The 27,845-nt window shown below is 52.1% G+C and overlaps 3 protein-coding genes across 6 annotated transcripts; 1 reads left to right on the forward strand and 2 right to left on the reverse strand.

Moving 5' to 3' along the window:
• The first annotated feature begins 1,589 nt into the window (after nt 1–1,589).
• On the forward strand, nt 1,590–13,844 carry SSTR4 (somatostatin receptor 4). 4 transcript variants are annotated; one of them, XM_072035195.1, is made up of 3 exons: nt 1,779–11,536; nt 11,720–11,871; nt 12,236–13,844. In XM_072035195.1, the coding sequence occupies exon 3, from the start codon at nt 12,284–12,286 to the stop codon at nt 13,481–13,483; it is 1,200 nt and encodes a 399-aa protein (XP_071891296.1). In that variant the 5' UTR covers nt 1,779–11,536; nt 11,720–11,871; nt 12,236–12,283; the 3' UTR covers nt 13,484–13,844. The 4 variants fall into 4 exon arrangements, with proteins under 4 accessions (XP_071891298.1, XP_071891296.1, XP_071891297.1 ...); XM_072035196.1 differs by having other exon boundaries at nt 1,779–2,781; XM_072035197.1 differs by lacking the exons at nt 1,779–11,536; nt 11,720–11,871 and adding an exon at nt 1,590–1,752.
• Nucleotides 13,845–14,759: 915 nt separating this feature from the next.
• Nucleotides 14,760–18,055, reverse strand: THBD (thrombomodulin). The gene has a single exon (XM_072035198.1). It carries the CDS (start codon nt 17,905–17,907, stop codon nt 16,252–16,254), a length of 1,656 nt encoding a protein of 551 aa, XP_071891299.1. The 5' UTR covers nt 17,908–18,055; the 3' UTR covers nt 14,760–16,251.
• A 4,301-nt stretch (nt 18,056–22,356) lies between these two features.
• On the reverse strand, nt 22,357–27,579 carry CD93 (CD93 molecule). The gene is made up of 2 exons (XM_072035199.1): nt 25,699–27,579; nt 22,357–23,488 (listed from the first exon to the last, which is right to left on the reverse strand). Exons 1-2 carry the CDS (start codon nt 27,216–27,218, stop codon nt 23,473–23,475), a joined length of 1,536 nt encoding a protein of 511 aa, XP_071891300.1. The 5' UTR covers nt 27,219–27,579; the 3' UTR covers nt 22,357–23,472.
• Nucleotides 27,580–27,845: the final 266 nt, after the last annotated feature.

Below are 27,845 nucleotides of genomic sequence, written 5' to 3' on the forward strand. Positions count from 1 at the left end.
GGCCAGAGAAGAGCAAGACTTGTTCTCTTCAGGCCAGCCCGAAAGGATTACTTTGTTTTGCTTGATTTGTTTGCCTTGGCTGCTCCTCCGATGGATGGGTCTGGCCGAGCTCGCAGAGGTAGCCAGGCCCTGCAACAACAAGCTGCTGTTCTGTGGTGCTTTGAGACGCAGAGGGGTGCTGGGGCTGCAGGGCATCACAGGAGACCTCACCCTGGTTCTTCTGCACACCACGGGTGGCAAAGCGTCCCAGTGCCACCGCCAGTGGGGACAACAATGTACTGCTTGCTCCCTCCTCGCCTGTGACAGCGGGCCAGGCGTTCAGGCCAGGCTTGGCTGTTTTTACCTCTTTTGGCTGTATTTCAAGGTGGATTTTTCATTGCAGCCACTAAAAAGAAGGCATAGACTGCCTTTTGTTGGGAGACCTGGCAGGGCACAAGGGAGGCTGGGCTTTACAAATGTTTCGCTAGCGGTGATTGTACACTGCCTTTGGAGGGGAAAACACATGCAGCCAGCGTTTGCCCCCAGCATCAGGCATGCCCAGAAAAGTGCACGGCGTTGCTTTTACAGGGCTTTAAGTCAGTGGGTTGCAAACTCAGCTGGGTGAATGCTCGGCATCCAAAAAATCATCTCCATGTGCAAACCGGGGGTGTCTGCCTTCCCCACGCACTGTCAGCAATCTCCCCTTCATCTCCACGCTCCCTGGGCAGAGCTGTGTGAAGCCCAGCTGGGATCTGGCTTGGAGCTGGTGTCCCTACCACAGCTAGACATCGGATCTGTGTGCCCTGCTGGGACCTGGTGCCTCAGGGGATGTCACCACTGCCCCCATGGTGCTGATGGCTGCAGTGAAGCTCCTGGGGAGAGCACAGACGTTTGACAGCTTTTATTATTGCAGGCCATGGGTTTCAAGTTGGCGTTGGTTTTCTTTCCCTATCAAAATCTCTCTTCATGCTACCTTGGGGGAAACGGGGTGCACTTTATTTTAAGAATTAACCATCCCTGCAGCAGTTTTGCTCTTCCCCACCCAAACCTTTTCCACAGAAGGACTGGTACCAGCAGCCTGATACGAGCAAAAGTCCCACTCGCCGCTAAGGAGCTTCCTCCGTTACAGTAAAGAGCGTTTACAAGTTTCCTGTTCCTCCTGGGAGGTGGAGGGGCTCGATGCAACCCGCAGGCAGTTTCATTGTTTTATTACACACTTTCCGGTTGCCATCTGCAACAGGAACCCCTGGAGCACCGCGTCCCCCCCCAGGTCTCTGCGCGCAGCCAGGCAGACCCTGTGGGCACAGGGAACCCACCACCGCGCTCCCCCCTCTGGCACCCCTTGCTGCTCAGTTTGCAGCTGTGGGCACCAGCCCCTGCTGTGCTTCTCCACCTCCGTGAAATTTAAGCCAGTATGTCCTCGCCAAATTTTTTGCCAGCTGCACAATTAACTATGGTCGTATATTTAAGCACCAAGAAGAAACACACACCTGCGTTCCCATGCACGTAGAGCCTGTTCTCAGTAATATAATATATGCATTTGTCAATATCCCTGTCCCTGTGGCCAAAATCCCTTCCACACACAAATGTGCTTGCTCACTCAGCTGTCTGTCAGCTTTCTGCTCCCTCCTGACTTCCCAGAATCTCCCACAGGAGGTTGCCCAATGCAGGGACCTGGGAGCACGAAATGCGGGCAAGTGAGAAAAAATTCTCTTGCTCCAGTGATGTCCCAGTGCAGGATGGAGTGACAGTGTGTGCGTGAGCTTCGTTCAGGTAAGTCAGAAAGTCACAGGGACACACATGTGTGCAGCAGGGCTCTATGCTGCTTTTGGGGGCTGCCTCCCTCCCCATCCTGCAGCTCAGCCCCCTGGGAGGACAGTCCCTGCGGGTGGTGGCCACAAACAGCACTGATGCTTTGCCAGGTCCCAGTGGGAGCACTTTTATTAAAAAAAAATAATATGATTTTTGAAACATGGGATTAGAAATTAGAGAGCGATTGATTAAGAATGAATATGTAGGCAACACTCATTGCTTAATATGTGCTACATTTGCGATGTGCCTGTGCTGAGCTTAGGCCTCCAGATAACAGGAGCCCCTGGGACCCCAAGAACCAGATCGAACCAACCATATGGTTCAGACTGTGACCAAGGGCTCAGAGATAAGGAGGACCGTTCTTAAAAAAGGGCGTCAAACATGCAAGGCCTCGAGATAACAGGGGCTCCTCAGATCTGGAGAACCAGACCAAAGCAACCTTATGGCCCAGATTGTGACCAGGGAGCATGCGCAAGGAGACGATGTGAAAAGTTCAGCCCTGATGAAGACATCTTACTTCATCCCCACGACCCTCAGCGCCCACCACCAGAAGGCACCGCACAAGCGCAGAGGGGAGGAGTTTATGGAAATAACTTCTTGGAACTAATTTTAATACTAAGCAGGGACGGGTCATGAATATGTATAGGCACACTGGGAAACGTCATGCATATGGAAGTCTTTACTGCATATAACCCAAGCAAGTCGCCGTGTTAGGGGCACACGACTTTGGTGGGACTGGACTACCCCCCGTGCCGCCCAGCGCTGCATAAACATACCTACCTTACAATCTTACTGATTGTGGGGTCAGCTTTCCGCGAGTCATTTTGGTGAGCCAGCCAGGAGACACTCTGCTGGGCTGCAGGATCGGCTGCGGAGCGGACGCCCCTAGGTGCACCCTGATTATTTTGCTTGGAGGGGACTCCACTCTCAGCTGCTCACCACAGGAGCGGCACCACAGGTCCAAAGACCTCCTGAAGCTGCGGACAAACGGTATGTTTTACAGTAGAGGAAAGGCCTGTAAGTCGTACGCGTGGCTGGGGCAGCTGGTAAATCGCGCAGAGACGACTGGCGTGCAGCATAGTCTCCATAAGGGAGGAGGGTACCCTACAGGCTGACTGATGGAGTGGTCAAGGGGGATTTGCTGACCGATACACCGGCTGCTAGCGATCTTGGGAGCAGATCGAGCAAATCCAAGGTTACTGCTGCGTCCTGGTTTTGGGAGCCAGGACAGACCTGCTAATGACTGTATAAGAAGCAGGAGAAGGGTAAGCGGGCCTCTCACAATTGTGACAAGGTTACCTGGATAATATTTTCATCTGCTGGAGGGATACTAACTGGAGTGTTAATAACTGTATGTCTTATTCTTAAATGTCCAGGTATTTTGTGTTGAAAGTATTTGTGTAAGGGTATGGGTTTGAAACAAAGCGTAATAAGTCACTCCATGAAGAACACAGTCAGAGACAATACTTGCTTGGTATATTACTTGTTTGGTAATATCATTCTAAATTATATTCTTGTGGTATGAATGAGATGTGACATGTGATGACAGACCAAAAAGAAGGGCTGTTTTATCCAAGGTTTGATTGGTGGTGCCCAACATATGGGCCTGGCGGTGTATCTTATGAGCCTTTTTGCTCTTAAGTGCTTTCTGTGAGTGTGACAAGAAGAAAGGCGGGAGCATTATCTAAGTAACTAAACGGTTGAGAAGTGTTGGTGTATTTGCTGTGGTGTTTGGTCAGTTTCCCAAGTACTGGGGGGGGAGAGGGGGGGAAGGGGGCTGACTGATTATCAAAGCGGTAGAACGGAGAGAGTCATTTCTTTGGTGGTTTGGGCTTGAGCCCTGGGAATTTGGTAAGAAGGGGGAGAGCGGATTTATTAAGGCCTCAATACCTTTTGAAACCCCCATATTGACGGATACACAGGAGTGATTCCTTGTTTTGTGTGGGCTTATTAACAAAGTGTATGAGAAAAAATGTCATTTGGCTTGAAATTCGGTCTTGTTGAAATGTAAATTTTGTGGAAAAGGTGGAAATGTTTGTCTAGAAGACAGAAGGCTGAGGGCTTCGGATGTTTTCCTGAAGTCCCGTGGATTTGTGATTGGAACGGGGCTCATTAATAATCTGAAATAGTAAAATTTGTATGTGGGAAGAAGAGTTTAATCCCAGAGAACTGGGACATTTGCGAAGAAGATCAGTAAAAACCTGCAGTAAAAAAAGATTTGCCTGGAAATTGAAAGAATGGACAGTAACTAGTAAGGAATAGTAATAAATAAAGAAATAAAATCAAGGAAATGGGTAATATCCAAAACAAAAACATTTTAAAGAAAGCCTCCTTGGGTGCACATTTGAAGGATATTGTTAGAACTGGGGGGACACAAAGCAAGAGGACTTTCACTAAGTATTGCAAGCAATGGTGGCCACTGTATAAGCTAAATGGCCACTTTATGGATCAATCGACTATAACACTATCTTGCAATTAATGTTTTTGAGGGGAGGAAAACGCGATGAAATGTTGTATATTGATATATTGTTTCAGTATCTTGGAGGGAAAAGGTATGGAATTAAGTTGGCCCCTGACTGAGCCTTTGGTGCTGGAGAAAGATAAAGGAAGTGTTAAAAGGGTTGTTGAAGGTGCTAAAGGTGTGGCATGTAGTATTTGACAAAACTGTTTGAAGTTGAATGAGCAGGGAAAGAGGATGTAGGAATGTTAATAGTTCTGCCTCAACCCGAGGCTGAGATCTCAAAATCACGGGTGTGAGCCCTCTGGGGCAGAGGGACCCTAATGGGTCCGAGAGAGTTGTTATGGAAACAGAAAAGCAGCTAACTCTTTAAACAACCTGATTCATGTGTGAGCTCAGATTGCTAATGGAACCGAACCGCTCAGGGAACTTTCAAAGAGAAAAAAAAATAAAAAATAAAAATAAATAAATAAATAAATACGATTTGGACCCGGCTTCAGAAAACAAACAGAGGCAATTGGTTAGCCTCTTTCTAGGGCAATCAACCCCTGATATCGGAAAGAAATTGTATTAGGTTGCAGGAAAAACTTACAACAGTCAGGAATGATGGGGAGCCGGGGCATCTAGCCTAGCAGGTTGGCTGGTTGAAATAAAGCTGGGGAATGAAGAAGTGAAGCTTGAATTTTTTGTTGGTTACGGGAGCTTCTTTCTCTGTGTTAATTAGTCTGTAAATGTAATAGGAGCAACTGGCCAACAGGAAAAAGCTTGCTTTTTTTTTTTTTTTTTTTTTTTTTTGCAATGCTTGAAATTTAAATTTAAATTGGGAAAAATGATTGGAATTACAAAATGAGAAAAACAATCGAGTTTGGTTCATGGTACTAAATTTAAAGGATGCCTTTTTCTGCCTGCCCGTGGCAACTGAAAACCAGAAACTCTTTGCCTTTGAGTGGGAAAATAATAATAGAGGATGGAAAACTCAGCTTACTTGGACAGTGTTACCATAGCGGTTCAAGAATAGCCCCACCATATTCGGGAACTGTGATCTTGAAGTTTGAAAGACCCCTTTGGGAAAAGGGGACACTGTTGCAATACGCAAATGATAGCTACTGAAGAAGAAAAGGAATGTGTATAATGGACTGTTGGTTCACTACATTTTTTCGGCACTAATACTGTGAACCCAGCCTCGTTCCTCAGAAACAGAGTTTCCAGATCACCCATTCATGAGTGCATCAAGACCATGGACATGGCATACTCCATCTGACCAGACTTAAAGGAAACACCCCGAGAAGATGTGGAGGATTGGTATATAGATGGCAGCAGCTTCGTCTGCCAGGGATTTCACCTCACAGGATATGCGGTAACAAACATCAGCCCAAAAGGTGGAAATCATTGCCTTGATAAGAGATTTTGAGCTGGCAAACATTTGGACAGGTTTGAAATATGCCTTTGGTGTGGTGCATGCACATGGGGCAATTTGGAAGGAGAGAGGACTGTTATCTTCCTCAATTAAACATGCAGAAGAGGCTGATAGCAGTTATTAGAGAAGAAGGAAAAAGGAGGCCCAGACAGGAACAGCCCCAACTAGGGCCTGCATTGCAAGGAGCAATGTGCCCTGTGTAAGAAATTTGGGCATTGGAAAAAGGAATGCCCAGAACGGAATAGAAATGGAAAAGGGAACCAGAGAAGGGAGGTGGTGGTCACACATGCAAAAGACGACTAAAGAAGACTCTGGGAATCTACCCCAGCAGATCCGTTGGTTATAAAACTGAAGCTGGGGAAAGAGGGAAAAGAGGTGGAACTTACAGTGGATGCATGCAGGGGCAACATATTCGATTTTAAATAAAGCATTAGTATCAGTGGGGAATTATTACATTGTAGTGAAGGGGGCAACTGGCCAATCTGAAATAGCATATTTCTGCAAACCATTGAAATATAAATATGGGAAACGGTGGGGAATTCACAAGTTCCTATACATACCCAACTGCCTGGAGTCACTCCTAGGGAGAGATTTATTTATTGTAAAGATTACAAGCAACCATTTTATTTAAAAACGGGGAGATTATTCTGGAGGTAAATGATCAAAGATATGTGGAAGTGTTGAGTTTGATATTGACAGCTATTGAGACCAAAGAGGAAATTAGTGAGGAAATCCTAAGTCAAGTGTTTTCTGGAGTATGATCTTCTAATGTACCAGGGAAGGCAAAAAATGCACTTAAACAGTACCCCTGGAAAAAGGAAGACAGAGAAGGAATTAGCCCGATAATTAACATTCTTAACACCAGAACTAACTTGGTTTACCATTTTAGACCTGAAGGATGCCTTCTTTTGCCTCCCTCTCCATGAAGCCAGTCAGAAAATCTTTGCATTTGATTGGAAAAGCCCTAAGTGTGGGTGCAAAACACAGCTCACATGGACAAGGTTGCCTCAGGGCTTTAAGAACTCACCCACCTTATTCAGATAACAACTTGCAAAGGACTTGGAGACCTGGAAAGCCCCATCAGGAGAAGGAAGGCTGTTGCAGTACATAGATGACCTCCTTATAGCCACCCAGACAGAAGAAGCATGTCTGGCCTGGACAGTAAGCCTCCTAAACTTTCTAGGACTACAGGGGTACAGGATATCGAAGAAAAAGGCTCAGGTGGTAAAGCAGAAGGTGACCTACCTGGGTTATGAGGTTAGTGCTGGACAATGGACCTTGGGGCATGATCGTAAAGAAGCAATATGTCAAACCCTGAAACTCAAGACAATAAAAGAACTGTGAACCTTTTTGGGAATGATGGGGTGGTGCAGATTGTGGATCTATAATTATGGATTGCTTGTAAAACTGCTGTATGCGCTCATTGCAAATGGGAACAGGGATCTCCAATGGACAAAGGAGGCCACACAAGCCTTTGACCAACTAAAGAAGGCTCTCATGTCAGCCCCAGCTCTGGGACTTCCAGATGTGAATAAACCATTTTTCCTCTTCTCTCTTGAGAAACAGGGGATTGCTCTGGGAATACTAGCACAGGATCTGGGCCCATATCCAAGGGCAGTTGCTTATTTTTCGAAGCAGCTGGACGCTGCTGCCAAGGGATAGCTGGGATGCCTCAGAGCCATTGCAGCAGTGGTGCTAAATATCCAGGAAGCACGTAAGTTCACCTTGGGACAGAAAATAACTGTGCTAGTGTCTCACACAGTGTCCACAGTGCTGGAAGTGGAAGGTGGTCACTGGCTTTCCCCACAAAGGTTCCTGAACTCAGCAGAAACCAAGGGGAGCCAGTACACCATGACTGCCTGGAGACCACTGAAGCTACCTACTCCAGACGTCCAGATCTGAAGGACACTCCTTTTGATGATGTGGAAATATGGGAACAGCTACGTCATCAGCGGAAAACAACATGCCAGGTATGCAGGTGCCACTTGCAAAGACGTAATAGAATCTGGACTAAATAATGAGATTATTGGAAGCAGTTCAGCTGCCTGAAAAGGTAGCAATCATGCACATTAAGGCACACCAGAAGGTGAGCTCAGAATTGGAGAAAAGAAATGATCTGGCAGATAGAGAGGCAAAAGAAGCAGCAGAAGGTGAGGTAGCAACTGAGGGAGCCCTGATTCCAGACAGGCAAATTCCCCTTGAAGGTAAGCTTGTATATAACAAAAAGGATAATAAATTAATCGAAAGTCAGAAAGGAAAATACAACCAAGAGGGATGGGCTATTACCAAAGAAGGGAAGGGAAGCTAGTCATCCCCTCCAATTTATTGTGGTCATGGGTAAAGAAAGAACACTGGAAAACACATTGGGGAATAGACGCTTTGCATAACTATCTAATTGGAAAAAATATTGCCAGGAACTTATATGCTACCATCACTCAGATAACTTAACAATGTGATCTTTGTCTCCAGACTAACCCCAAAAATGCCCCCAGACCAAAACTGTGTCAAACCGGAAAAGGCCATGGGCCTGTGCAATAGTGGCAAATTGACTTTTTTGAACTCCCAAGAAAAAGGGGGTGTCGATATTTACTGGTGTTAACAGATACCTTTTCAGGATGGCCAGAGGCTTTCCCCACTAGGGCTGCCAAAGCCTGAGAGGTAACTGAGTCTCTTGTAGAGAAAACTTTGAAACCACAGTGGGAAGGCTATACCAGGTGCTCCTTGCAACCTTCACCGCAATTAAGATCAAGGAACAGAGTGCCTGGATTCACCATTCTCAAGTGAAGAAAGCTCCAGAAGACCCCTGGAAAGTAACACCAGGTGATGGTGAACTGAAACTAAAGCTCAGTCGAGCAAAATGAGTACATTGTGGTCAGGAGTATTTACTAATATAGTTAGCAGGAATTTAGTTAACAGAATTGTTTTATTTCTATGGCTTATAAGTTGTAATTGTGATTCAAAAAGGTGCCTCTATGATAATAGAGAATGGTGAGTGGCCTTGGCCCGAAGCCGTAACAACAGAGGATAAGAGCATTAATGGAAAGTTAGCAGTTATCGTTATTTGGTAAAAAAATGGTGACCATTTGTATGCATTATAAGAATGGCAAAAATTAGGGGAAGAGTGGACACACCAAAGAACCGTAGGGGACAAAATTAAAATAGAGTGCTGAATGATTAATGGAATGACCAACGAGAAAGTAACGGGGATTTTAGTAAAACCGATTTCCAAAAGTGGCCAACAAGAAGGTTGTATCTGCCCAGGTAAATCAGATTGCTGGTATAATTTTATATTAACACAGACTGTAGTAATTGGCTGGTTTTGGCTGTACTTCCTACAACAGTGGGACAAAACTAGAACAACCCCTACAATCATCCTTATTTGCATTGGGAACTAGCCAATGGCAAGTTTCAAAGGTGTTACCGAGACGGGAAAAGGCTGAAGACCAAGAACACAAACTAATAATAGGTGCACTTAGTATGGATCAAGATAATGTATCTTGAGCTCTTAGTTGTATACAAGCACAGTTATGGATGCAGGCAGCAGCTGCCTTGATCATTAGGGAAGGAAGTGAAGACATTTTTCCAGCTGAAGTCCAAAAGACTGGGACAATGCCAATGATTTTGAGAAGAAGTTCCAATCTTGGTGGACTCTGGTAAATTTTACCTATGATCCCATTGTTAACATGGTCACTGCCTTTGTGCTTACTATAAGTAATGGCACAGTTTATGTTATCCACCCCATCATTGCACTAGGATTAAACCACGAGGAGACAGTGCTCTATCCTTCGGAGCATAGAACATGGGCACAGCTGGAGAATGGGAAATGGCAGTCTGTAAATCTAGAATCATGCATTACTTGGGAACAACAAGGATTTATTTGTGAAAGCAACACAATTGATGCTCAGGATGTGTGTCTTGACACAGAGCAAGGTGTTTGCCACTTTGAAATTCATCCAAATACTAGTCTAAAGACTGTGCATGTATATATTGGTCAAGGCTGTGTGTGTTTAAGAACTGCTTGTGCTTTTGTAGAAGTAGATAAGGAGAACATAACTCTCCCTAGCAAAAATCATTCTAACTTTTGTATTCGTAACTTCGTTAGAATCGTCGAGTGTGATTTTCTATATTTGGCACCAGTGGCATCCCACCAGTTGATCAAGTCTAACAACACAGTGTATCACAAGTTATTACCTACAGCTATTGGTATGAACCTCACGTTAGTGAAGCAACTAAACACCAAGACCTGATCAAAATTTTAAAAAGCATTCAGGAAAATGGAGAGAAGACTCCAACCACTTTCCATCATGATACAAAGGAAATAAGCAGAGTTTTGCAAAGAGTAAAACAAGACAAAAATCACAACCGGTGGGACGCACTCTTTGGATGGTTGCCAACTGCAACTAGGACTTTGAACACATTGTGTCACCCAATTATTGTTTTACTGATATTAGTTGGTATAAGTTTAATATTGTCTTTTGTAACACTTGCTTGTAATTGGAAATTGTTACAATGAATGGCGATATTAGCTTCCTTGATAAAAGTACATGGCAAGGCATTGAAGGGTACATATCATGGAGACTGGGAAGAAGAATTTTTGTATAAAGTAAAAGAATTTACTAGATTTTCCAGAAAAGGGGGGACTGAAACATGGGATTAGAAATTAGAGAGCGATTGATTAAGAATGAATATGTAGGCAACACTCATTGCTTAATATGTGCTACATTTGCGATGTGCCTGTGCTGAGCTTAGGCCTCCAGATAACAGGAGCCCCTGGGACCCCAAGAACCAGATCGAACCAACCATATGGTTCAGACTGTGACCAAGGGCTCAGAGATAAGGAGGACCGTTCTTAAAAAAGGATGTCAAACATGCAAGGCTATCACAGGGGCTCCTCAGATCCGGAGAACCGGACCAAAGCAACCTTATGGCCCAGATTGTGACCAGGGAGCATGCGCAAGGAGACGATGTGAAAAGTTCAGCCCTGATGAAGACGTCTTACTTCATCCCCACGACCCTCAGCGCCCACCACCAGAAGGCACCGCACAAGCGCAGAGGGGAGGAGTTTATGGAAATAACTTCTTGGAACTAATTTTAATACTAAGCAGGGACGGGTCATGAATATGTATAGGCACACTGGGAAACGTCATGCATATGTAAGCCTTTACTGCATATAACCAAAGCAAGTCGCTGTGTTAGGGGCACACGACTTTGGTGGGACTACCCCCCCGTGCCGCCCAGTGCTGCACAAGTGTACCTACCTTACAATCTTACTGATTGTGGGGTCAGCTTTCCGCGAGTCAATTTTTACCCAAAGCTGGGGAGAAAACATCTTGTGTGTCACATTGAGAGCTCAGCCTGGCCGGGACAGGCTTTGCAGCCCTCTGAGCCCCTTTTATACATGGCCCCCTTTCGCCTTTTGCACCATGAATTCCATCCAGGCTCTGATTTCAGACGAGGCTTTGGGTGCGTCACCGCTCTCTGCACCCTCCTCCACCAGCTCTTTGCCCGAGGCCGGGCTCTGGGGCAGGGACCTGGGCAGGAGCTGTGGCAGCCACCACCCTGGGATGCGTGGCAAGATGCGGGATGTGCACCAGGATGAGGGATGCGCGGCAGGATGCGGGAGCGAGCGCGGGGGGCGCGCTGCCTCCCTCCCGTCGCCAGGGCAACCGGCCTCCATCGCCTCCCACCCGTGGGGGACCCCCGCAGCCCCCGCTCGGAGCTGGGGGCTCAAGGCCCTCCCTGCCGCGGTGCTGGACTGCAGCATCCCCGCCTCCGCAGCGGGCTTGGGACGGCGGCGGGTGGGAGCGCACTTCCCTCGGCCACGGCCGGAGCAAGAGGAACGCCGCAAACCTGAAAGGGAAGGGAGAAGGGTATGTCGGGTGCTTTGTTTTGGATTGGCAAGTGGAGAGCATCGATCAGAGATCGGCTTTTGTATATCTACGTATTTATTTATTCATATGGGAAAGCTTATTTACATGGCACAGGTGACGCGGGCGAGTGAGACTCGCCTGCATTCAAAACCGGAGAGCGTGGTCTGTCTTTCACTTTAAAAGGTTCGGATCCTGCCGGTCATCTGATCCAGGTCAAGCAGGACTTTACCTTGCCAGCAGCCCCTGGAGCTCCTCACCAGCGTGGCTTGCAGCGCCCGCCGCTGCCCCTCAGCAGCGGGCTGGGGGGGGTCTTTCAATCCCTGGAGGATTGAGAGGTAAAATATCGCCAGATTGCTTTCACATTCTGCTTGCTTTCCCTTGGGGGGGGGGGGGGGGAAGGGGGGAGAAGCATAATGAAACCATTAGGATCCGTACAGGTTCCTTAAGGCAGAGGGTGGCATTGATTCCCAGGCGATGCTGCCAGGGTGCCCCACGCTGCAGCCGTTCCCTCCCCACCGCCCCTGAGTGCACCAGGGGGCCCCTGGCCCGGGGTACAACACTGCTGGGAGGGGACAGACAGGCTGGGGGGGCACGGGGGCCCTCGGCCACAATCTGCGGGGTTGGCAGGGGAGTGAGCCCCACGTCCACCACACGCCGCAGCTCCTGTCCCCTTCTCTTTGCCCTGCGCCCTGCCTGCAGGCTGGCACCCGTCCCGCCGGTGTCCCCCCCCCATGGGCCACCCCCAGCATGAATGTCGAGGCTGAGCAGCTGCCCCTCTGGGCCACCTCCGAGATGCCCCCCAACACCAGTGAAGCCTCAACAGAGGCTGGCCAGCTGCAGGGGCCATCGGCATGGGGCGGCAGGGCGGGCGAGATCGCCGGCATGGTGGTGATCCAGTGCATCTACGCCCTGGTGTGCCTGCTGGGGCTGCTGGGCAACTCGCTGGTGATCTTCGTCATCCTGCGCTACGCCAAGATGAAGACAGCCACCAACATCTACCTGCTCAACCTGGCCATTGCTGATGAGCTCTTCATGCTCAGCATCCCCTTCGTGGCCACCTCAGCTGCCCTGCACCACTGGCCCTTCGGCCGGGCGCTGTGCCGCACTGTGCTGGGCGTGGACGGGCTCAACATGTTCACCAGCGTCTTCTGCCTGACGGTGCTCAGCCTGGACCGCTACATTGCCGTGGTGCACCCATTGCGGGCGGCCACCTACCGCCGCCCACGTGTGGCCAAGATCGTCAACGGGGGCGTGTGGCTCCTCTCCTTGCTGGTGGCCTCGCCCATCCCCATCTTTGCCGGCACGGCGACCACCCGCGACGGCCAGGCGGTGGCCTGCAACCTCCTGTGGCCGAGCCCGGCCTGGTCAGCCGCTTTCGTGGTCTACACCACCCTGCTGGGCTTCCTGCTGCCAGTGCTGGCCATGGGGCTGTGCTATCTGCTGATCGTGGGCAAGATGCGGGCCGTCGCGCAGCGGGTGGGCTGGCAGCAGCGGCGGCGCTCTGAGGGCAAGCTGACGCGCCTGGTGCTGATGGTGGTGGCCATGTTCGTGGTCTGCTGGATGCCCTTCTATGTGGTGCAGCTGGTGAACCTGCTGCTGCCCGGCCGCCTGGATGCCACGGTCAACAACGCCTCCCTCATCCTCAGCTACTCCAACAGCTGCGCCAACCCCATCCTCTATGGCTTCCTCTCCGAAAACTTCCGGCACTCCTTCCACGGCGTGCTGCGCCGCTGCCTCGATGCCAGCCTCTGCTGCTGCCACGCTGAGGCGGGGGCCGCCGAGGAGGAGGAGGAGGAGGAAGAGCCCCTTGACTACTGCGCCGTGCCCCGGGGTGACGACAAGGGCAAGGGCTGCATGTGCCCGTCGCTGCCCTGCCAGCAGGAGCCCGCACACCCTGAGCCCTGCTGCAAGCCTGGCACCCTCCTGGCCAAGACCACCACCTTCTAGGGTGCGCAGGGGCCACTGGAAACGCTGCGCCTGAACTCTGCGATGGGGGACGACACTTGGAGTTCTCCCACTGGTCTGGGGAGAAGATGTGGCCCTCTGTGAAACACAGAGGAGAGATCCTGAGCTCCTCCCGTCCCCTGGCAGGCAGTGGGGACAGCCACGGGGTGAGGATGTGCACAGCCAGGCAGCCTCCCCCTGGGGAAAAGCGGGGGCTGCTCTGCAGAATGACTTTGCTGATGACTTTGCTCCTGCCCCTGCTTTTCGAGGCGCTGGGCTGGGGCATCCCCCCAGTGCTCTGTGCTCTCCAGTCGTGCTGTGCAGCCCAACAAAATAAAAAGCCATAACGCTGGCCCGTCACACAGCTAACAGCCTCGGCTGAGTCATCATTGCCATCGCCCTTGCCACCGAGGAGCCTCCGCTGTGGCCCCTTGACACCAGGCGAGTAATTGGGCTAATTGCCAGGTCCTGCCTCGGGGGGAAGGGGGGTGCTACGGGAGGGCAGAGTTAGGCAGGAGCCCCTTGCCCAGGCTGCGGGGACACTTGCTGCCCATGGGGGACACCACAAGGCTGCTGTCACGGCAAGGATGCGCCCTGTCCCACAAGCCTGGGCTCACCACTGCCACACGGGACCAAGCTGGTGAACTGCTGCAGGGCTGCAATTCCTCATGGGGCAGAAAGTGGGCTGAAGGAGTGGAGGTCATGGCAAAAAAAAGCCACCTGCCAAATTTAACAGCAGCTTCAGCAGAAGCTTTAGCAGGTGCCACGGAGCCCTGAGCTTCCCTTCATCTATGAGGATAAACTTCAGGTCCCATAAACAGAAAATCCTCCCCTCCCTAAAAATTCCCCAGGAAAAGGACTTGGGCATTTTCCACAAGAAAGCCTGGGAGACCCAAGCCCTGCTTACTCCGTTTGCTGCAGACAAGCATCGCCCTCAAGGGCATCTTGAGCACATAGCCATAGGAACTGAAGACCGGCGCTGGAGCTGCACTGACCGGGCTGCACCGAGGTAGCATTAAATTAGCCATTTCCAGCTTGTTTGGTTTTAACTTTGTCCTTTTAACGTTATTCTTGTTCTCCACTATTTATGGCTCATTCCTTCTATTTTAATCCTGCTGGGGAAACAACCAGGAGGGCGTGCTTTCAGCCCGAGTCTCTGCTAAGAGCCCACAGCTCCTTTTTTGCTTTGTTGGAGCCTGTGGCCCCTGGAAAGGCTACGAGACGTCGGCTGGAGGCAGGGAAGGCTGGGGAAGGGGAGGAAGAACAGCTCGTTCCCAGGTTTCTATAAACCAGACGGTAAAAGCTTTATTGGTCTACACACAAAATCACAACGTGATTGTGCATTGCGTAGGGTACATTTCCAATAAATAAATATTTACACACGTGCTGGGTCTATAAAACAGCAGGGTCAACCATTTACATGAGGAAAGCGACAGTTCACGCAGCACGCAGCCGGTATTTGTCTCAGTGGTGGAGCTCCATCCCCAGGGGGCACAGCCCCTCCAGCCCTGACCCCAAACTCCCAGCCCCAAAACGGGGCCCAAAGCCTTCAGCACTGGCTCCACTGCTCACCCCGGCACGGCTCCCAGACCCGTACTGCCAGCCCCGGCAGCCCAGCCCCTGATCTCACCCCCCAGGAAAACCCCACGGAGAACTTTCCCTGGATCTTCCCCCGGCTCCGTGCTGGATCCTGCTCCTGCGAATGCCACTGGGAAGTTTTGCCACTGAACTTCGACACGAATTAGATTCATCCCTGGACTAAAGCTAAGGGGAAAAAAAAAAAAACAAAACACACACACACAAAAAAAAAAAAAAAAAAAAAAAAAACAGGAAAAAAGCTTGCGGATGGGAGGGGTGGGTTAAGTTGCTCTGTAACAAGCAGTTTAATCCAGCAGCGGCAGAAAACGACGGAAGACGTGGAGAACACAAGGCACGGTCTCACTGGTGCTGAAAACAACCCTCCTTAGCACGGAAAAAATTACCCTGGCGTTCTCAGTATCCCCTTTTAACCTCCGCACCCCCCGAAAGTCCCAAAATGGTCAAAAGGAAGAGAAACTAGCGTTCCTCCCCCGCCCCACGATGAAACCCAGCAGGGTGCCTGCTGCCCCTTTTAATAGAAAAGTGCTCAGCTGCGCAGAGATACGTACGCAAAAAATGGGGAAGCGAAAAAGTGATCAAATTTCTGCCAATGATGGTGATGGGGGCACAGAGGGCAGGCAAATACTGACCAAAAGACCCGTGCTCCTTCTCCCATCGTTTATCTGTTTTAAAACACTAAACCAAATCCAGACAAAAGCTGGAGCATCCCAGCTCCTCCTCGCCCTGGGCAAGCCTTCATCCCCAGCCTGCGGCGTTCTCCAGCTGAGAAGAGGGAAAATTCAGGCGAGACGAACTCCCACAGCCCACGGGCCTCAAGGCAGCTGCTGGGCGCGTGCTCCCACCCCGTGGCGAGGCAGATCGAGCTCGAGTCAGGTCCATGCGGGGCTGCTCCTACCACAGAGCTCCCCTCTGGGGCCTCCCCGCCCGCGGGCTCGGAGAAGGGAGCAGAAATAGGAACTGCGCAGCGGTGTGCCCCAAGCCCTCCCCGCTCACCGAGGCACACGTTCACGAGAGCCAGCTGAAAAGCTGCACGTATTTTTTGGTGGTGGGGGTGATCACAGCTTCTCCTGAATTCTCTTTACCATTACAAAACCGGGGAGGGAAGGGGAGCTGACAATAAACTTTACCCAGTTCCAGTTCTCCTCCCTCTCGCTCTGTCCCACCCGGTCTCCCTACAGTTTCTGGCCAGAGGCGGCACAGCCCGCGGTCACCTGCTGAAGTCCCATCTCCTTCTCGTGGGGGTTACCACACTTGTAATCCATGGAGGTGGGCGGCCGGCAGCGCTTCTTGGCCAGGTGATACCCAACGGCCAGCAGGACCAGAGCCGCGCACAGGACGCCCACGGCGATGCCCACCAGGGCACCGGGGTGCAGGTGCTCCATTTTTGGTGGGCTGCGGCTGGGGCCGGGCGTCCAGAGCTCGAAGTCTCCCGAGGAGCCGTCTTCCAGCAGGGTTTTCTGGCAGTGGTTCTTGTCAACGACCACATAGCCGTCGAGGCAGTGGCAGGTGTAGCTGCCGGGCTGGTTGGTGCAGTTGTGCTCACAGAAGTCCATCTCGCACTCATTGATGTCCACACACATGGCCGTGTCGTTGCCGGAGGCCTCCTCCAGCAGGAAGCCCTCGGGGCAGTAGCAGGAGTTGGAGCTGCACTCAGCCGGGCACTGGCTGTGCTCACAGTGCAGCACGCAGCGGGAGGGCTCGTGCGGGTGGACGGCGTAGCCGGGCATGCAGCTGCAGCGGTAGCCGCCGGGCACGTCCTCGCAGCGGTGCTCGCAGGGTGCCGCGTAGCAGCTGGAGACGGGCTGGCAGTGCTCCCCCACCATCTCGTAGCCGTTGTGGCAGCGGCACTCGAAGCCGCCCTCGGTGTTGAGGCAGGCCTGTTCGCATAGCCCCGGCGACTCGGTGCAGTCGTCCACATCCTCGCAGCTGCTGCCGTCGGGGGCCAGCCGGTAGCCGGCCTCGCACATGCAGAGGAAGCTGCCTTCGTTGGGCACGCAGTGGTGCTGGCAGGGAGCTCCGGCACAAGGCGAGGCGCAGCCGCGACCGTCGGGGCCCAGCGCTTTGCCGGCGGGGCAGGAGCAGCTCGGCCGCCCCCCGGGCTCGGCGCAGCTCCCCTCGCAGCCGCCGCCGGCCAGACGGCAGGCCCAGGCTCCGTGCTGGGAGCGGCCCCAGCGCAGCCCCCCGCCGCCGGCCGCGGGCGCGCAGCGCAGCTCCAGCCCCAGCGCCGGGACCAGCGCCGTGCTGCCGGGGGGCAGCGCCAGGAACTCCCCGCCGCGGGCGCCGAAGGGCGTGCGGTAGGCGACGGCCAAGCCGTCGGCGGGCGGCAGGCGCGGGCAGCTGTCGGGGTAGTTGTACTCGCAGAGGAAGCCGTCGGCCGGCTCCTCGCAGCCGCGCTCCTCCCAGCGCAGCTCCCGGGACACGGTGGCGCAGCGGCGGCCGCAGCGGCGCCCCGACGGCCCCCAGTTGGCGTAGTCGGTGCGGCTGTCGCCCGTCACCCACTGGAAGCCGCGCAGCCGCTGCTCCGGCTGGGTGCAGGCGGTGGGCAGCCGCAGCCCCAGCCACAGCCGCCCGCCGCGGCTCTGCAGCAGCAGCGCGATGGCCTCCTCGGCCACGGTGGAGCGCACGGTCATCAGGTGCCCGCCGTGCCGCTCGCAGGCGGTGCTGGCGGCGGCGAAGGGCAGCGGCGCCCAGAAGACGGCGAAGCAGTCGTGCTCCAGGCACTGCGCCCCCGACGGGGCGACCGCCGCCGGCTCCGGCTCCGGCGGCTCCGGCTCGGCCGGCGCCGGCTGCAGCCCGGCCAGCAGCAGCAGCAGCGGGAGCCGCCGCATGGCGGCCGGCCGGCACGGCAAATCTCTGGCATGGCCCCGCCGCCGCCCGCCGCTTTATAGGCGCCCCGGCCCGCCCGGCCGCCCGCCGCAGGAAGGAAGCGCCTCCGGGGACGGGCCCCGCCGCCGCCGCCGCCGCTGCTGCGCCCAGGGATTGCGGCGGGGGCGGCCCCGGCACTGAGTAAATCCCCGCCGCCCCCCGGCCCCGCCCGGCCCCCCCCACCCCGCGCCGCAAGGCTCCGGGCAGGACCCGCCCGGGCGTTCCCGTGGGGTGGGGATGGGGATGGGGATGGGGATGGGGGGGGGGGGGGGGAAGGGGAGGTGTGCGCCCCCTCGGGGGGAGGGCGGCAGGGCTGGGTGCCGCGGGGGTGGGCGGGGGAGGGAAGGAAAAGTGAAAAAAAAAAAAAAAAAAAAAAAGAGAAGAAAAGAGAAGAAAAGAAACTAGAAGAGAATAAAAAGAAAAAAATAAGAAAAAGAAAAAAAAAAAAAAGAAAAGAAAAAAAAGAAAAATAGAAAAAAAATATACATAAAGAGGAATGGGAAGGGAAGGGAAAGGAAGGAAAGGAAAGGAAAGAGGAAAGGAAAGAGAAGGAAAGGAAAGAGAAGGAAAGGAAAGGAAAGGAAAGGAAAGGAAAGGAAAGGAAAGGAAAGGAAAGGAAAGGAAAGGAAAGGAAAGGAAAGGAAACAGAAAAGACAGCAAATAGTTTTTAAAAAGAAGAGAGCATATGAAAAAGAGACCCAAGAGGAAGAGAAGAAGGAGCACCACAGGGCAGCCAGGAACTGCCAAGGAGCCCCTGGCACAGCAAGGCCAAGCTGGGAGAGGGGCAGTGGGGGCCCAGCAGCGCCCAGGGAACAGAGTGAGGCCCTGTGACCCCCGCTCGCCTTCTAGCCCTGTGGGATGGACATCCAAGCAGCATGGGGACAGAGAGCCAGACAGGTGGCAGGGAGTCAGCCAGGACCACATCCGAGCAGTACAGGGAGAGCCACGGCTCCAGGCTCTGCAACAGCTTGTCCCCTTCCAGGCTCCTGTCCTTGCAGGATCCACCTCTATGATCGGAACATAGCCAAGAGCAAAATAAAACTGAAAAGCAAACATCTAAAGCTTCACCACTCAAGGAAAAGGGCATCCAGCCTTTTTTTTTTTCTCCAGTTTAAATAGCGGTGTTTTTCCTGGAAGGCTCAGCCGCAGCAGTCAGCTCTGGGGACCCACGCAGAGCCCCAGGGCCATGCTGCCTCATCCCGCTTCCCGCAGGGAGGTTACTTCATTTATTTCATTTACCATCACGGCTCGGCTCCCCAGACATCCTCTTTGCCCCCCAGGGGGCTGGCGGCAGCAACTCCAAGTGGGGAAAAAGGGATAGATGGGGGAAAGGTGTAATAGCTGTCATTAATAACCCTAATAACTGTAATGGGCTCTCTCCCTGTCCCAGGGCGACTCCCTTGCCCTGACTTTATGGGACAGTCCATTGCTTTGGAGCAGGACAAATCTATCTGTGGGACCTCAAAAAGGAGTTCTGTGCAGCACCTGCTGCTCCCTGGGTGAAAATAAATCACTCCTCCGACAGCAGCTCTGCTGCTCCTCACCTCTGCAGAAGGAGCAAACCCCCCTTTCCCAGAGCTGTCCTGGAGGGAAATTGTCACTGACACTTGGTAATGCTGACTTGCCTTCACTTTAATAAGAGCTTTTCCCCTGTTTTCATTTTGTGTGTCCTTTTTTTTTTTTTTCACTTCTTGTGCCTAAACTCTCTTCTCCATTCTTGTAGTGTTTGTTTTGTTTTCAGAAGCAACACAGCAAAATAATGGGGAAGGGTCAGAGAAAACAACGGAAAAAGCAAAACGATAAAATGTAATAAGTGAAAAAAATATTAAAAAAATCAGTGTTGTTGTTTTTTAAGATATTATACGAACGTAAGTGTCAATTCAAGCCCGTGTGATGAAGAGTGCTTTGAAGCGTTCCAGCAGGAGCTGCGGCAGCGCCCATGCAGTGCTCCCTCGAGCCGTGGGCTGTGTGCCCGCGTCCCTTCCCACAGCCAGCCACAGGCCTGCCGGGAGCGGAGACACGTCCCCAGGGCAGGAGACTTGAGGGCAACCGTGCTTTGATAACGCTTTTCTGTTCCAATGGTCGTTTCCCTCCGGTGCCTCCAACCACCACAGGCGTTTGCTCATGTGGCCCCGACAGGCTGAGTCACAGCCAGAGAAATGCCTTTCCTGCTGACATCCCGCTTTTCCTTTAGAAAAGGGGATTAATCATGAGGCTCTGCCATTTAAAGTTATTGCAAGGCTATTGCCGGCTGTCCATTGTGATAACCTTTTGCATGACTGCAGCCTGAGTCATCTGAAATGTCACCGTCACCCCTCTGCCAGGGGGCTGCTGGCAGCGGGTATGGCCAGGGGGGGCTGACCTGTGGTTACGGGGTACGTGAAGTGGATCTTGTTGGCTTGCGTGTTGGATTTGGGAAACACAGCTCCTTCCGCAGCTTTGCCAAGCAGATTTTGCGTGTCTTGCAGAGAGAGGTGCAGCACGGCGTCAGAGGTGCCAAGCCATAAATCTGACCGCAGAAATGAGAGGATGTTATGACAAGATTTTTACCCTGCTAGCCTGCCTCAACTGGGGGCTCAGCCTCAGAAACAGGGATTTCAAATTTTGGAAAAAAAAAAAAAAAAAGTCTGAAATATTTTTTGCCCTGACAGGGCATGTGGCTGGCCCTGATTGCACCCAGCTTGGCCATCCCACAGCCGGCAGGGCACAGAGCACATCTGCACCAAGGGCATTTAATTGGCTGCAGATCAATTAAGAGAACTACTTAAGGCAGTTTTCTGGTTAGGCTGCTTTCCTTGTAATGGTGTTGGAGAAGGCAGCGTTGGGGAGGTCACATCGCGTGATGGGTGAAGGTATTTGTTTGTTTTTAATAGGGAAAATAATAACTTTTCTTGTGTCTCCATTGCCTCTTGAAGCCGTATTTTCAGTGCAGGTGCAGGGGGCACACTTGGGAATGCTGGATTTTTATCCTCCAGCGAGGTTTTAGGAAATCCTACCTCCTGGTTGCAGGGAGAGCCCTGAAGAAGGGGCTGTGAAGAGCTGGGAAGCGCTCAGAGGGGTCAGAGTGGCTCAGCAGCAGTGCCCCTTGCCTCCATGTGAGCTGTGTGTGCCCAGCTCCTGCTCCGCTGGGAGAGGATCAGCACTTCTTTCCTCTAGGCTAAGACCTGAGACTCCTGATTTTCTTTTATTTTAACATCTCCCTGCCCTAAGCCAGTATTGGGGAATTAATTGGTGTATCTTCCTCAAATGATGGCTCCCAGGCAGCTCAATGTACTGAGGACAGAAGCTTTTAAGCTCCTCTCTGCTCAGCTGGACAAAGTTTGAGGTCCCAGGACTGGGGAAATACTGAGAGTTTTGTTTGTGTGACTACACCATACTCTGAACCTCTGCTGCGAGCTTTCTGTTGAACCTTGCTTCATACCAAGGGCTTGCACAGCAGCTGGAGCCACCCAAGGAGCGTGCTGGGTCTTTCTTCAGGAAACCCCCCTTGTTCCTCCCCCACATTGTCAGCAGCAGCACTCAGATCTCCTTGGCAAGGAACCAGCCTTGCTTATCAGCCTCAGAAGGACTTCAAGGAGCCAAATGCCAAGAAGTATTTACAAATATATATATATATATAAATAATAAAATGAGGAAATGGGCAGACATTTAAAACATCTGTTTTTGCATAGTGTGACTCTGTGGGACTTAAAGCAAGGCACATGGTATTGTTGTAGATTATATTAACATTACTCAATACCTTTTCTCTGAATTCCTCTGCTGGAGGCTGTTTTCTTGCAGCACATTTCCTCATGAAATGGCAAAAAAAAAAAAAAAAAGTACTGGGGGTGGCTGAATTACCACACTGTGCTCCTTTCCTTTGGCTTAGGTGCGGAGCCCTTGCAGGAGGAACCCTGTGTCCTCTGCTCCCATGCAACATGCACTGACCTCAGCTGCTCCTCAGCCATGCAAAATGAATCGCATTACTAGGACCATGCCTTATCCTCATGGGGCAATACCAGGGCAGCCAGAGCAAGGCTGGACACGCTTCTTTACGGAGTGTGGAGGCACTGAACATCCACCGCAACGTGTAGTGTCCATTTCTTGTTTATTTTTAAATGCTATTTAGGGAAAATGCCAGTGACTGGTCAAGGGCCACATGAATGTCGCTGCAAGCATGGGTGATATTAGTGGTTTCCTGTGCTGTTGAGGCTTTTCCCTTGTCTTTTGAGTATTAACCTTGAGACTTCCAAGGCTGGCCTTTCCTGGGAGATACCCACAAAAGGCTGAGATCCCACTGGCGTGGCTGTGTGCCCGATGAGCGCCGACAGTGAGATGATTTGTTAGTGCTGCCCTGTGCTGTGAGAAATTCATTACATGTACCAAGTGATCAGGTTTTGATAATATATGTATCAAAAATTACTGCAGACACATTCTGTTCAGATTTTATTTGGTGTTTCATCAGCAAAGTAGCAGTGTTATTCAATATGTGAGAGAACCTTTTTCTTTTAGTTGAAGGCAACTGTGTGGCTTTAGTGCTGTACCATTGCTGTACGGATGACAAAGTCAATACTGATAGGCAATTTTCATGAAAGACGAGGCACATCTTAATTCTGGACCATAAAAATATAACAATTAACACTTACAAACAACTTGATGCATTCAAAGCATTTCGGACATGTTGGCTGGCCAGTCCTGCCATCTTGACAGCAAGACAGGTCTTGCTGACCACTAAACCTCATCTATGCAGATGGAATGATGATGCTGAACATCCCCTCTCTTCTGGCTCTATGCTGGGGGTACCAAACTGCCTGATCCCATTTCTATTTGCTTTAGCCCATGGTTTTCACCAGGCCCTGGATAACTCCCTAATGAGGACCAAAACATTTCTGCTGCTTTCACGGAGGAAAGCAGGTAGATGGGAGGTGTAATGGCACCTGGGGGAGGAAGCTACATCAGGAAATAATCTCACCTGAGAGAACCTGACCTAAACCTAGGCACAAATTAGTGTTTTCCCTCTGCTGGACCCACTACAACACTCCACTGGTAGCACAGTACACACATCAGAATACAAAAGTCTGTAGAACGAATCAGGATTATAGGTTTTACTGAGGGGGTTCTGGAATAATTAACTCAGGTTTTTACCAGCTCTGAGTCTCTACTCATGCTTCCTCTTCCATTTTTCAGGGTGGAATCAGTGTGCTACCTACAACAATTAATGGATACTGTAATTGAAAAACATGGCAGGAAAAACTCCCGAGGCTATTAAGGTTTTGCAAACACCTCAGCTTTTGATCAAGCAAGCCAAGCAGTCCCTGAGCTGTGGGGTGCATCGCTGTGACTGCCTCTTCCCCATGCAGACCCTGAGTCAGCATCGCCCACCCGTGCAGGCTTAATTTTATGTACGTAGGTTGTCCCACTGATTTCAGTAGGATTATTCATTCGTTTAATTTATTAATGTATTCCAAATGCTCTGCTGGCTTGTTGTCACAACAAAGACACGGTATGAACTTTCTGCAGGACTTCCAAGAATGCCACCACTGCATTCACTACTTCTCCAAACCACTGTGCAGAGAAAAGGAAGCATGAACAGAACATTAAAAAAACATTTCTATCAGCTAGGAGCTACATTTTCCTGTTTTTTTATTTTACAATGGAGAAATGAAGAATTAAAAACAGCAGGAAAGGGGTTTCTTCCACACACAGAAGAACAGGATGCAGGTCGCTGCCCACAGCAAAATCCTTTGTATTCAGTTCCCATTTCTGTTGCAATTAAGCCTCAAGTATACAATAAAACCAGCAGAATCTTCAGGAAACTTGTGTACCCTTCAAATCACATGCTTATTCTTTAGCACCTTTTTGCCTTGTAGAGCTCTGGGTTGCTGCGGTACATAATGAAGCTAGCTAGCCCTGCTTGCCCTGGAAGATGTACTCCTGGTGAGCTAAGGCAGCATTTTGCAGTGATGCCAGTGCTCACTTGAGACTGTTTTCAAACCTACAGGATTCCCTCTCCTCCAAGGGAGCAAGCCTACAGTTTGATCTCTAGTAAAGCATGGAGCAAGCCAGGAAAAATCTTCCTGTCCTGTTTGGAGGCTGTACCATCGGTGCAGGCTGTGTGATGCCTCCCTCCCGCTCAGGTGAAAGGTGCTTGCTCGCATCAAGTCCCAGCAAAACGAAGAGGACTGCTCCCCAAAGCACAGTGGTCAGGTCTTTGTGGTGCTGCAGCAGGTGCCTGCATTTCCCTGTGAGCTGGTAGCGAGGCCAGCAGCTCCTTCTGCCCTTTCTGCTTCACAGGCAATGCAAACCCAAAGGGAGATGCACCTTCCCTCTGCTTTGCAGCACTGAAAACTGGGGAGCAGCTTAACCCTGAGAGAGCATTTGCTTTGAAGGGAAGTTAGAAGCTTTATACAGTAGTTAGCAAACATACAATATCCAGTGCATTGTTTACGGGGAAAAAGATGGAAAAGACATTCAGTCTGGGCCCCACACAAGCTTAGCCCAAGCAATCAGGAAGGGATCCTGCCCAAAAAATATGATACAACAGGAAAAGTCTGGTCTTTTGTCTGGCTGAGTTTGAAGGAGAGCATTGTTTTGTGTACTTTGCAAGTGTGTTTGCTCAGAATAAACTGCAAATGGGAGAATGGTTCTTCCTAAATATAGTTTCTCCTACCTTTTTTATCTTATGCTCTCTGTCTTGGCCCCTTGTTCAAAAGGTCTGGTTCTGCAGCTTTCCTGCAAGCTCACACCTCCCAAGCTCAGCAAGGTGGTTAAGCTCCTGTCTTTAGGGTGTCTGATGCTTTGGGAGTGAGCATCGCTACCTCACTCCACCAAAAGCGGTGCACCCACACAGGCATGAGTATGGCTCTGGGAAGCGGTGTGGGGCTGAAGAGCTCCACTGCCCTTACAGTCCCTGCTCTGCTGGAGGAGGTTTCTGCTGCTGGAGTTCTAAAAAGGTTTATTCAATTACTTGATTACTTCTGTAATTACATTTTAGAGGGAAAAAAAAGAAAGGTAAAAAACAAAAACCATCAACAACAAAAACTAGCTGCTCATGGCTGCAGTTACTGATTCTTGCCCTAGTAAAACGATTAAGAATTTGAAACCCATTTCAACGAGAACAAGGGGAAGATGGGAGTTGAACAGCAGATTCCTGCTGCAGTGTAGAGAAGGTAGTGGGGTGGGGGGGGGGGTACAGTAGCATTTTTTTTGGAATGACAAAAGATTGGAAGGGCAGCAGGGAAACTGCTGCTTTTGCACCCCTGCATTTTAAATATAAGCAGGGGAGACCAAATGACACGGGAAATTAATTGCTTTTCCTTTGGAAGCCAAATCAATATTTCACATTTGACATTTTTAAACCCAGTTAGGTTTTGCAGAGCTAAAGAGCAACCTGGGCAGGTAATTGCAACCCCATCCCATCTAAACCCGTCTGTTCCCTATTAACCCTTTACTTCAAGGAGCAGAGGTTTATACATCAGCTAACATTCCAGACCTTTTGCCATGAGGAATGATTTTGGATGCCTTCATATCTGTGCATCTGCCTCTCAGACCTGCCTTTTCTGAGAGAGAATCAGGTCCTGCCTTCCCTGAAGCCCCAAGACTAGCTTTTAGATCTGAAGGCATGCAAAATCATCTTGGACAGATAGCATCACCCCTCTCCTTCCCCACCCCTGCCCCCCCCCCCCCCCCCCCAATTTTTTTCCCCTTTACAAAACACGCTCCTTGCCACTTGTAGCTCCACATCCCTGCTCCCCCGGAGGCGCGGGTGCTGTTACCTGCGCTCACCGCCTGCCCCACCGCGGCTCTCCGGCTGCTCGGGCACCCAGCAGTAGTTGTCCGCTGCATTTTTGGCTGGCCGCTTCTCCCGCTTGGCTGCCCTCTTCCTGCAGGCCAGCACGACCAGGGCAAAGGCCAGCAGCACCAGAATGGCCACCAGGCTGCCCAGGATGTAGTAGAGGAGCAGCCGGGGGCCGTCGGCGCTGTGGTCGGGGCTGTGGTCTGACCCCAGCGCCGTGGGGGCTGGCAGCATCATCCTGCTAGGAGTGGCAGAAGGGCTGCGAGTGCTCGTGGTCCATGGGGCGCCTGCTGTTTGGAGGATGCTGGTGGTCTCTGGGGTGCCCGCAGGCTCCTCTCTGTCAGTGGGGGTGGTGGGACAGCCACTGCCATTCTGTGGGAGGAGGCCGGGCAGGCAGAGGCACTCAAAGCTCCCAGGCAGGTTGCGGCAGGGCCCATGGCAGGGGTTCTGCAGGCACTCATCCACATCCAGGCAGGCGTTGCCATCACGCTGGTAGCCAGGTCGGCAGGCACAGCTGAAGCTGCCGGCCGTGTTGTGGCACTCATGCTGGCAGGGCCCCTCCAGGCACTCATCCACGTCCAGGCAGCGGCGGCCATCGGGTGCCAGGACATAGCCGGTCTCGCAGACGCACTCAAAGCCTCCAGGCCGGAGCTGGCAGGACCCCTGGCAGGGGTTGGAGTGGCAGGCGTGCTCCAGCAGGCAGGAGGTCATGTCAGGGCCCAAGATGTAGCCGGGCCGGCAAGCGCATCGCATGGGCTGCCCTTGCTCTTCCAGGCACAGCTGCTGGCAGCCCCCATTGTTGTGGGTGCAGCCGGCAGGGCAGAGGGGCCCGGGGGGGTGCCAGGTGAAGCCACCCCCCTCCAGCGGCTCCTTGCAGACGGTGAAGGCTGGGCTGTTGCCCCCCTCGCACACCACCTCCGCCAGCGAGCCAAAGGGGGCTGCCGTCAGCCGGGGGCTGCGCACCGCGAAGGGCGTCACGTAGCTGATCTGGCCGGGGCCCCCCAGCCACGGGGGCCCGCACATCCCCTGGAAGCTGAACTTGCAGAGGAAGGCAGGCACCGCGGTACGGCAGGAGCGGTCAACCCAGCCCAGGCGGCCGTCGGGGCCCGCAGGCCGCAGGATGACACAGCGGGTGCTGAGGCAGGTGACATGGGGCTCGGCCAGCCAGGCTGAGTAGTTGCCGGGCTCCCCGCCAGCCACCCAGCTGAAGCCCCGCAGCGGCTCCTCGGCCTGCATGCAGCGGCCGCGCTCCAGCCGCAGCCCGATCCAGGCCATGCTGGCCGCACCGGCTGCCATCAGCTGCCCCAGCTGCTCGGCCTCAGCCGCGCTGCCCACTGAAGCCAGGTTCCCCCCGTTGTTCCGGCAGTGCTCCTGGGCGCCATTCCAGCCCAGATTGTCCCGGTGCAGCGTGTAGCAGGCAGTGCCGGCGCAGAGCACCTCGACGTCCTCGCTCCTCGCCGCTGACAGCAGCAGCAGCAGCAGCAGCAGGGCTGCGGCCATCCTGCTGGTTGGACGGACGGGCAGACACTGCCTCACATCCCCTCGGCTCGCCGCGCTCACCCTGCTCGTATCCTGTGCTGCCGGGGCTCCTATTTATCACCGGAGGCCACTGCTTCCTGTAGCGTGGCTGCGCCACTCGCTGCTTGTTGGACACAGCTGGGATGTTTGCCTCCGTTTCTTCTCCTCCAGCGAGGCAGGCTGCTCGTTCCCATTTCAGACGTTTCGCTGCAAAGGGACTTTCTTTATTTTGGCCGGTGCTGCTTTTCTGTATGAGAAAGTAGCCTACATCGTGCTTTTTTTGGTTTTGGAGGGCTTACTCTCCTCACTCACCCAGTAGATGATTTTTCTAATCCCTAAAAGGGCCTTGTAGTTTTCAACCATGCATTTGCTAAAAGCGGGGAAAAAAAAAAAAAAAAAAAAAAAAAAAAAAAAAAAAAAAAACAAGCCGTGGGATCCCTCGCTGTCTGCCTATGAAAGAGACTGAATATTTGGCGCAATGTCTCATGAGCAGACTAAATTTCCAACGTGCTTTTCCCCTCTTGGTGTGCTTTAAATAGCTGGACGAGCCCTGGATTAGGAGCTGGGTCATGAGAACATCCAGGCTGCCAGGAGGGAGCCAAGACGCTC

Source organism: Anas platyrhynchos, chromosome 3 (genome assembly GCF_047663525.1).
Source record: "Anas platyrhynchos isolate ZD024472 breed Pekin duck chromosome 3, IASCAAS_PekinDuck_T2T, whole genome shotgun sequence".
NCBI classification, from domain to species: Eukaryota; Metazoa; Chordata; class Aves; order Anseriformes; family Anatidae; genus Anas; species Anas platyrhynchos.

Coding starts and splice junctions, on each gene's coding strand:
- SSTR4 (XM_072035197.1), top strand. CDS start 12,284: ATGAATGTCGAGGCTGAGCAGCTGCCCCTCTGGGCCACCTCCGAGATG.
- THBD (XM_072035198.1), bottom strand. CDS start 17,907: ATGCGGCGGCTCCCGCTGCTGCTGCTGCTGGCCGGGCTGCAGCCGGCG.
- CD93 (XM_072035199.1), bottom strand. CDS start 27,218: ATGGCCGCAGCCCTGCTGCTGCTGCTGCTGCTGCTGTCAGCGGCGAGG.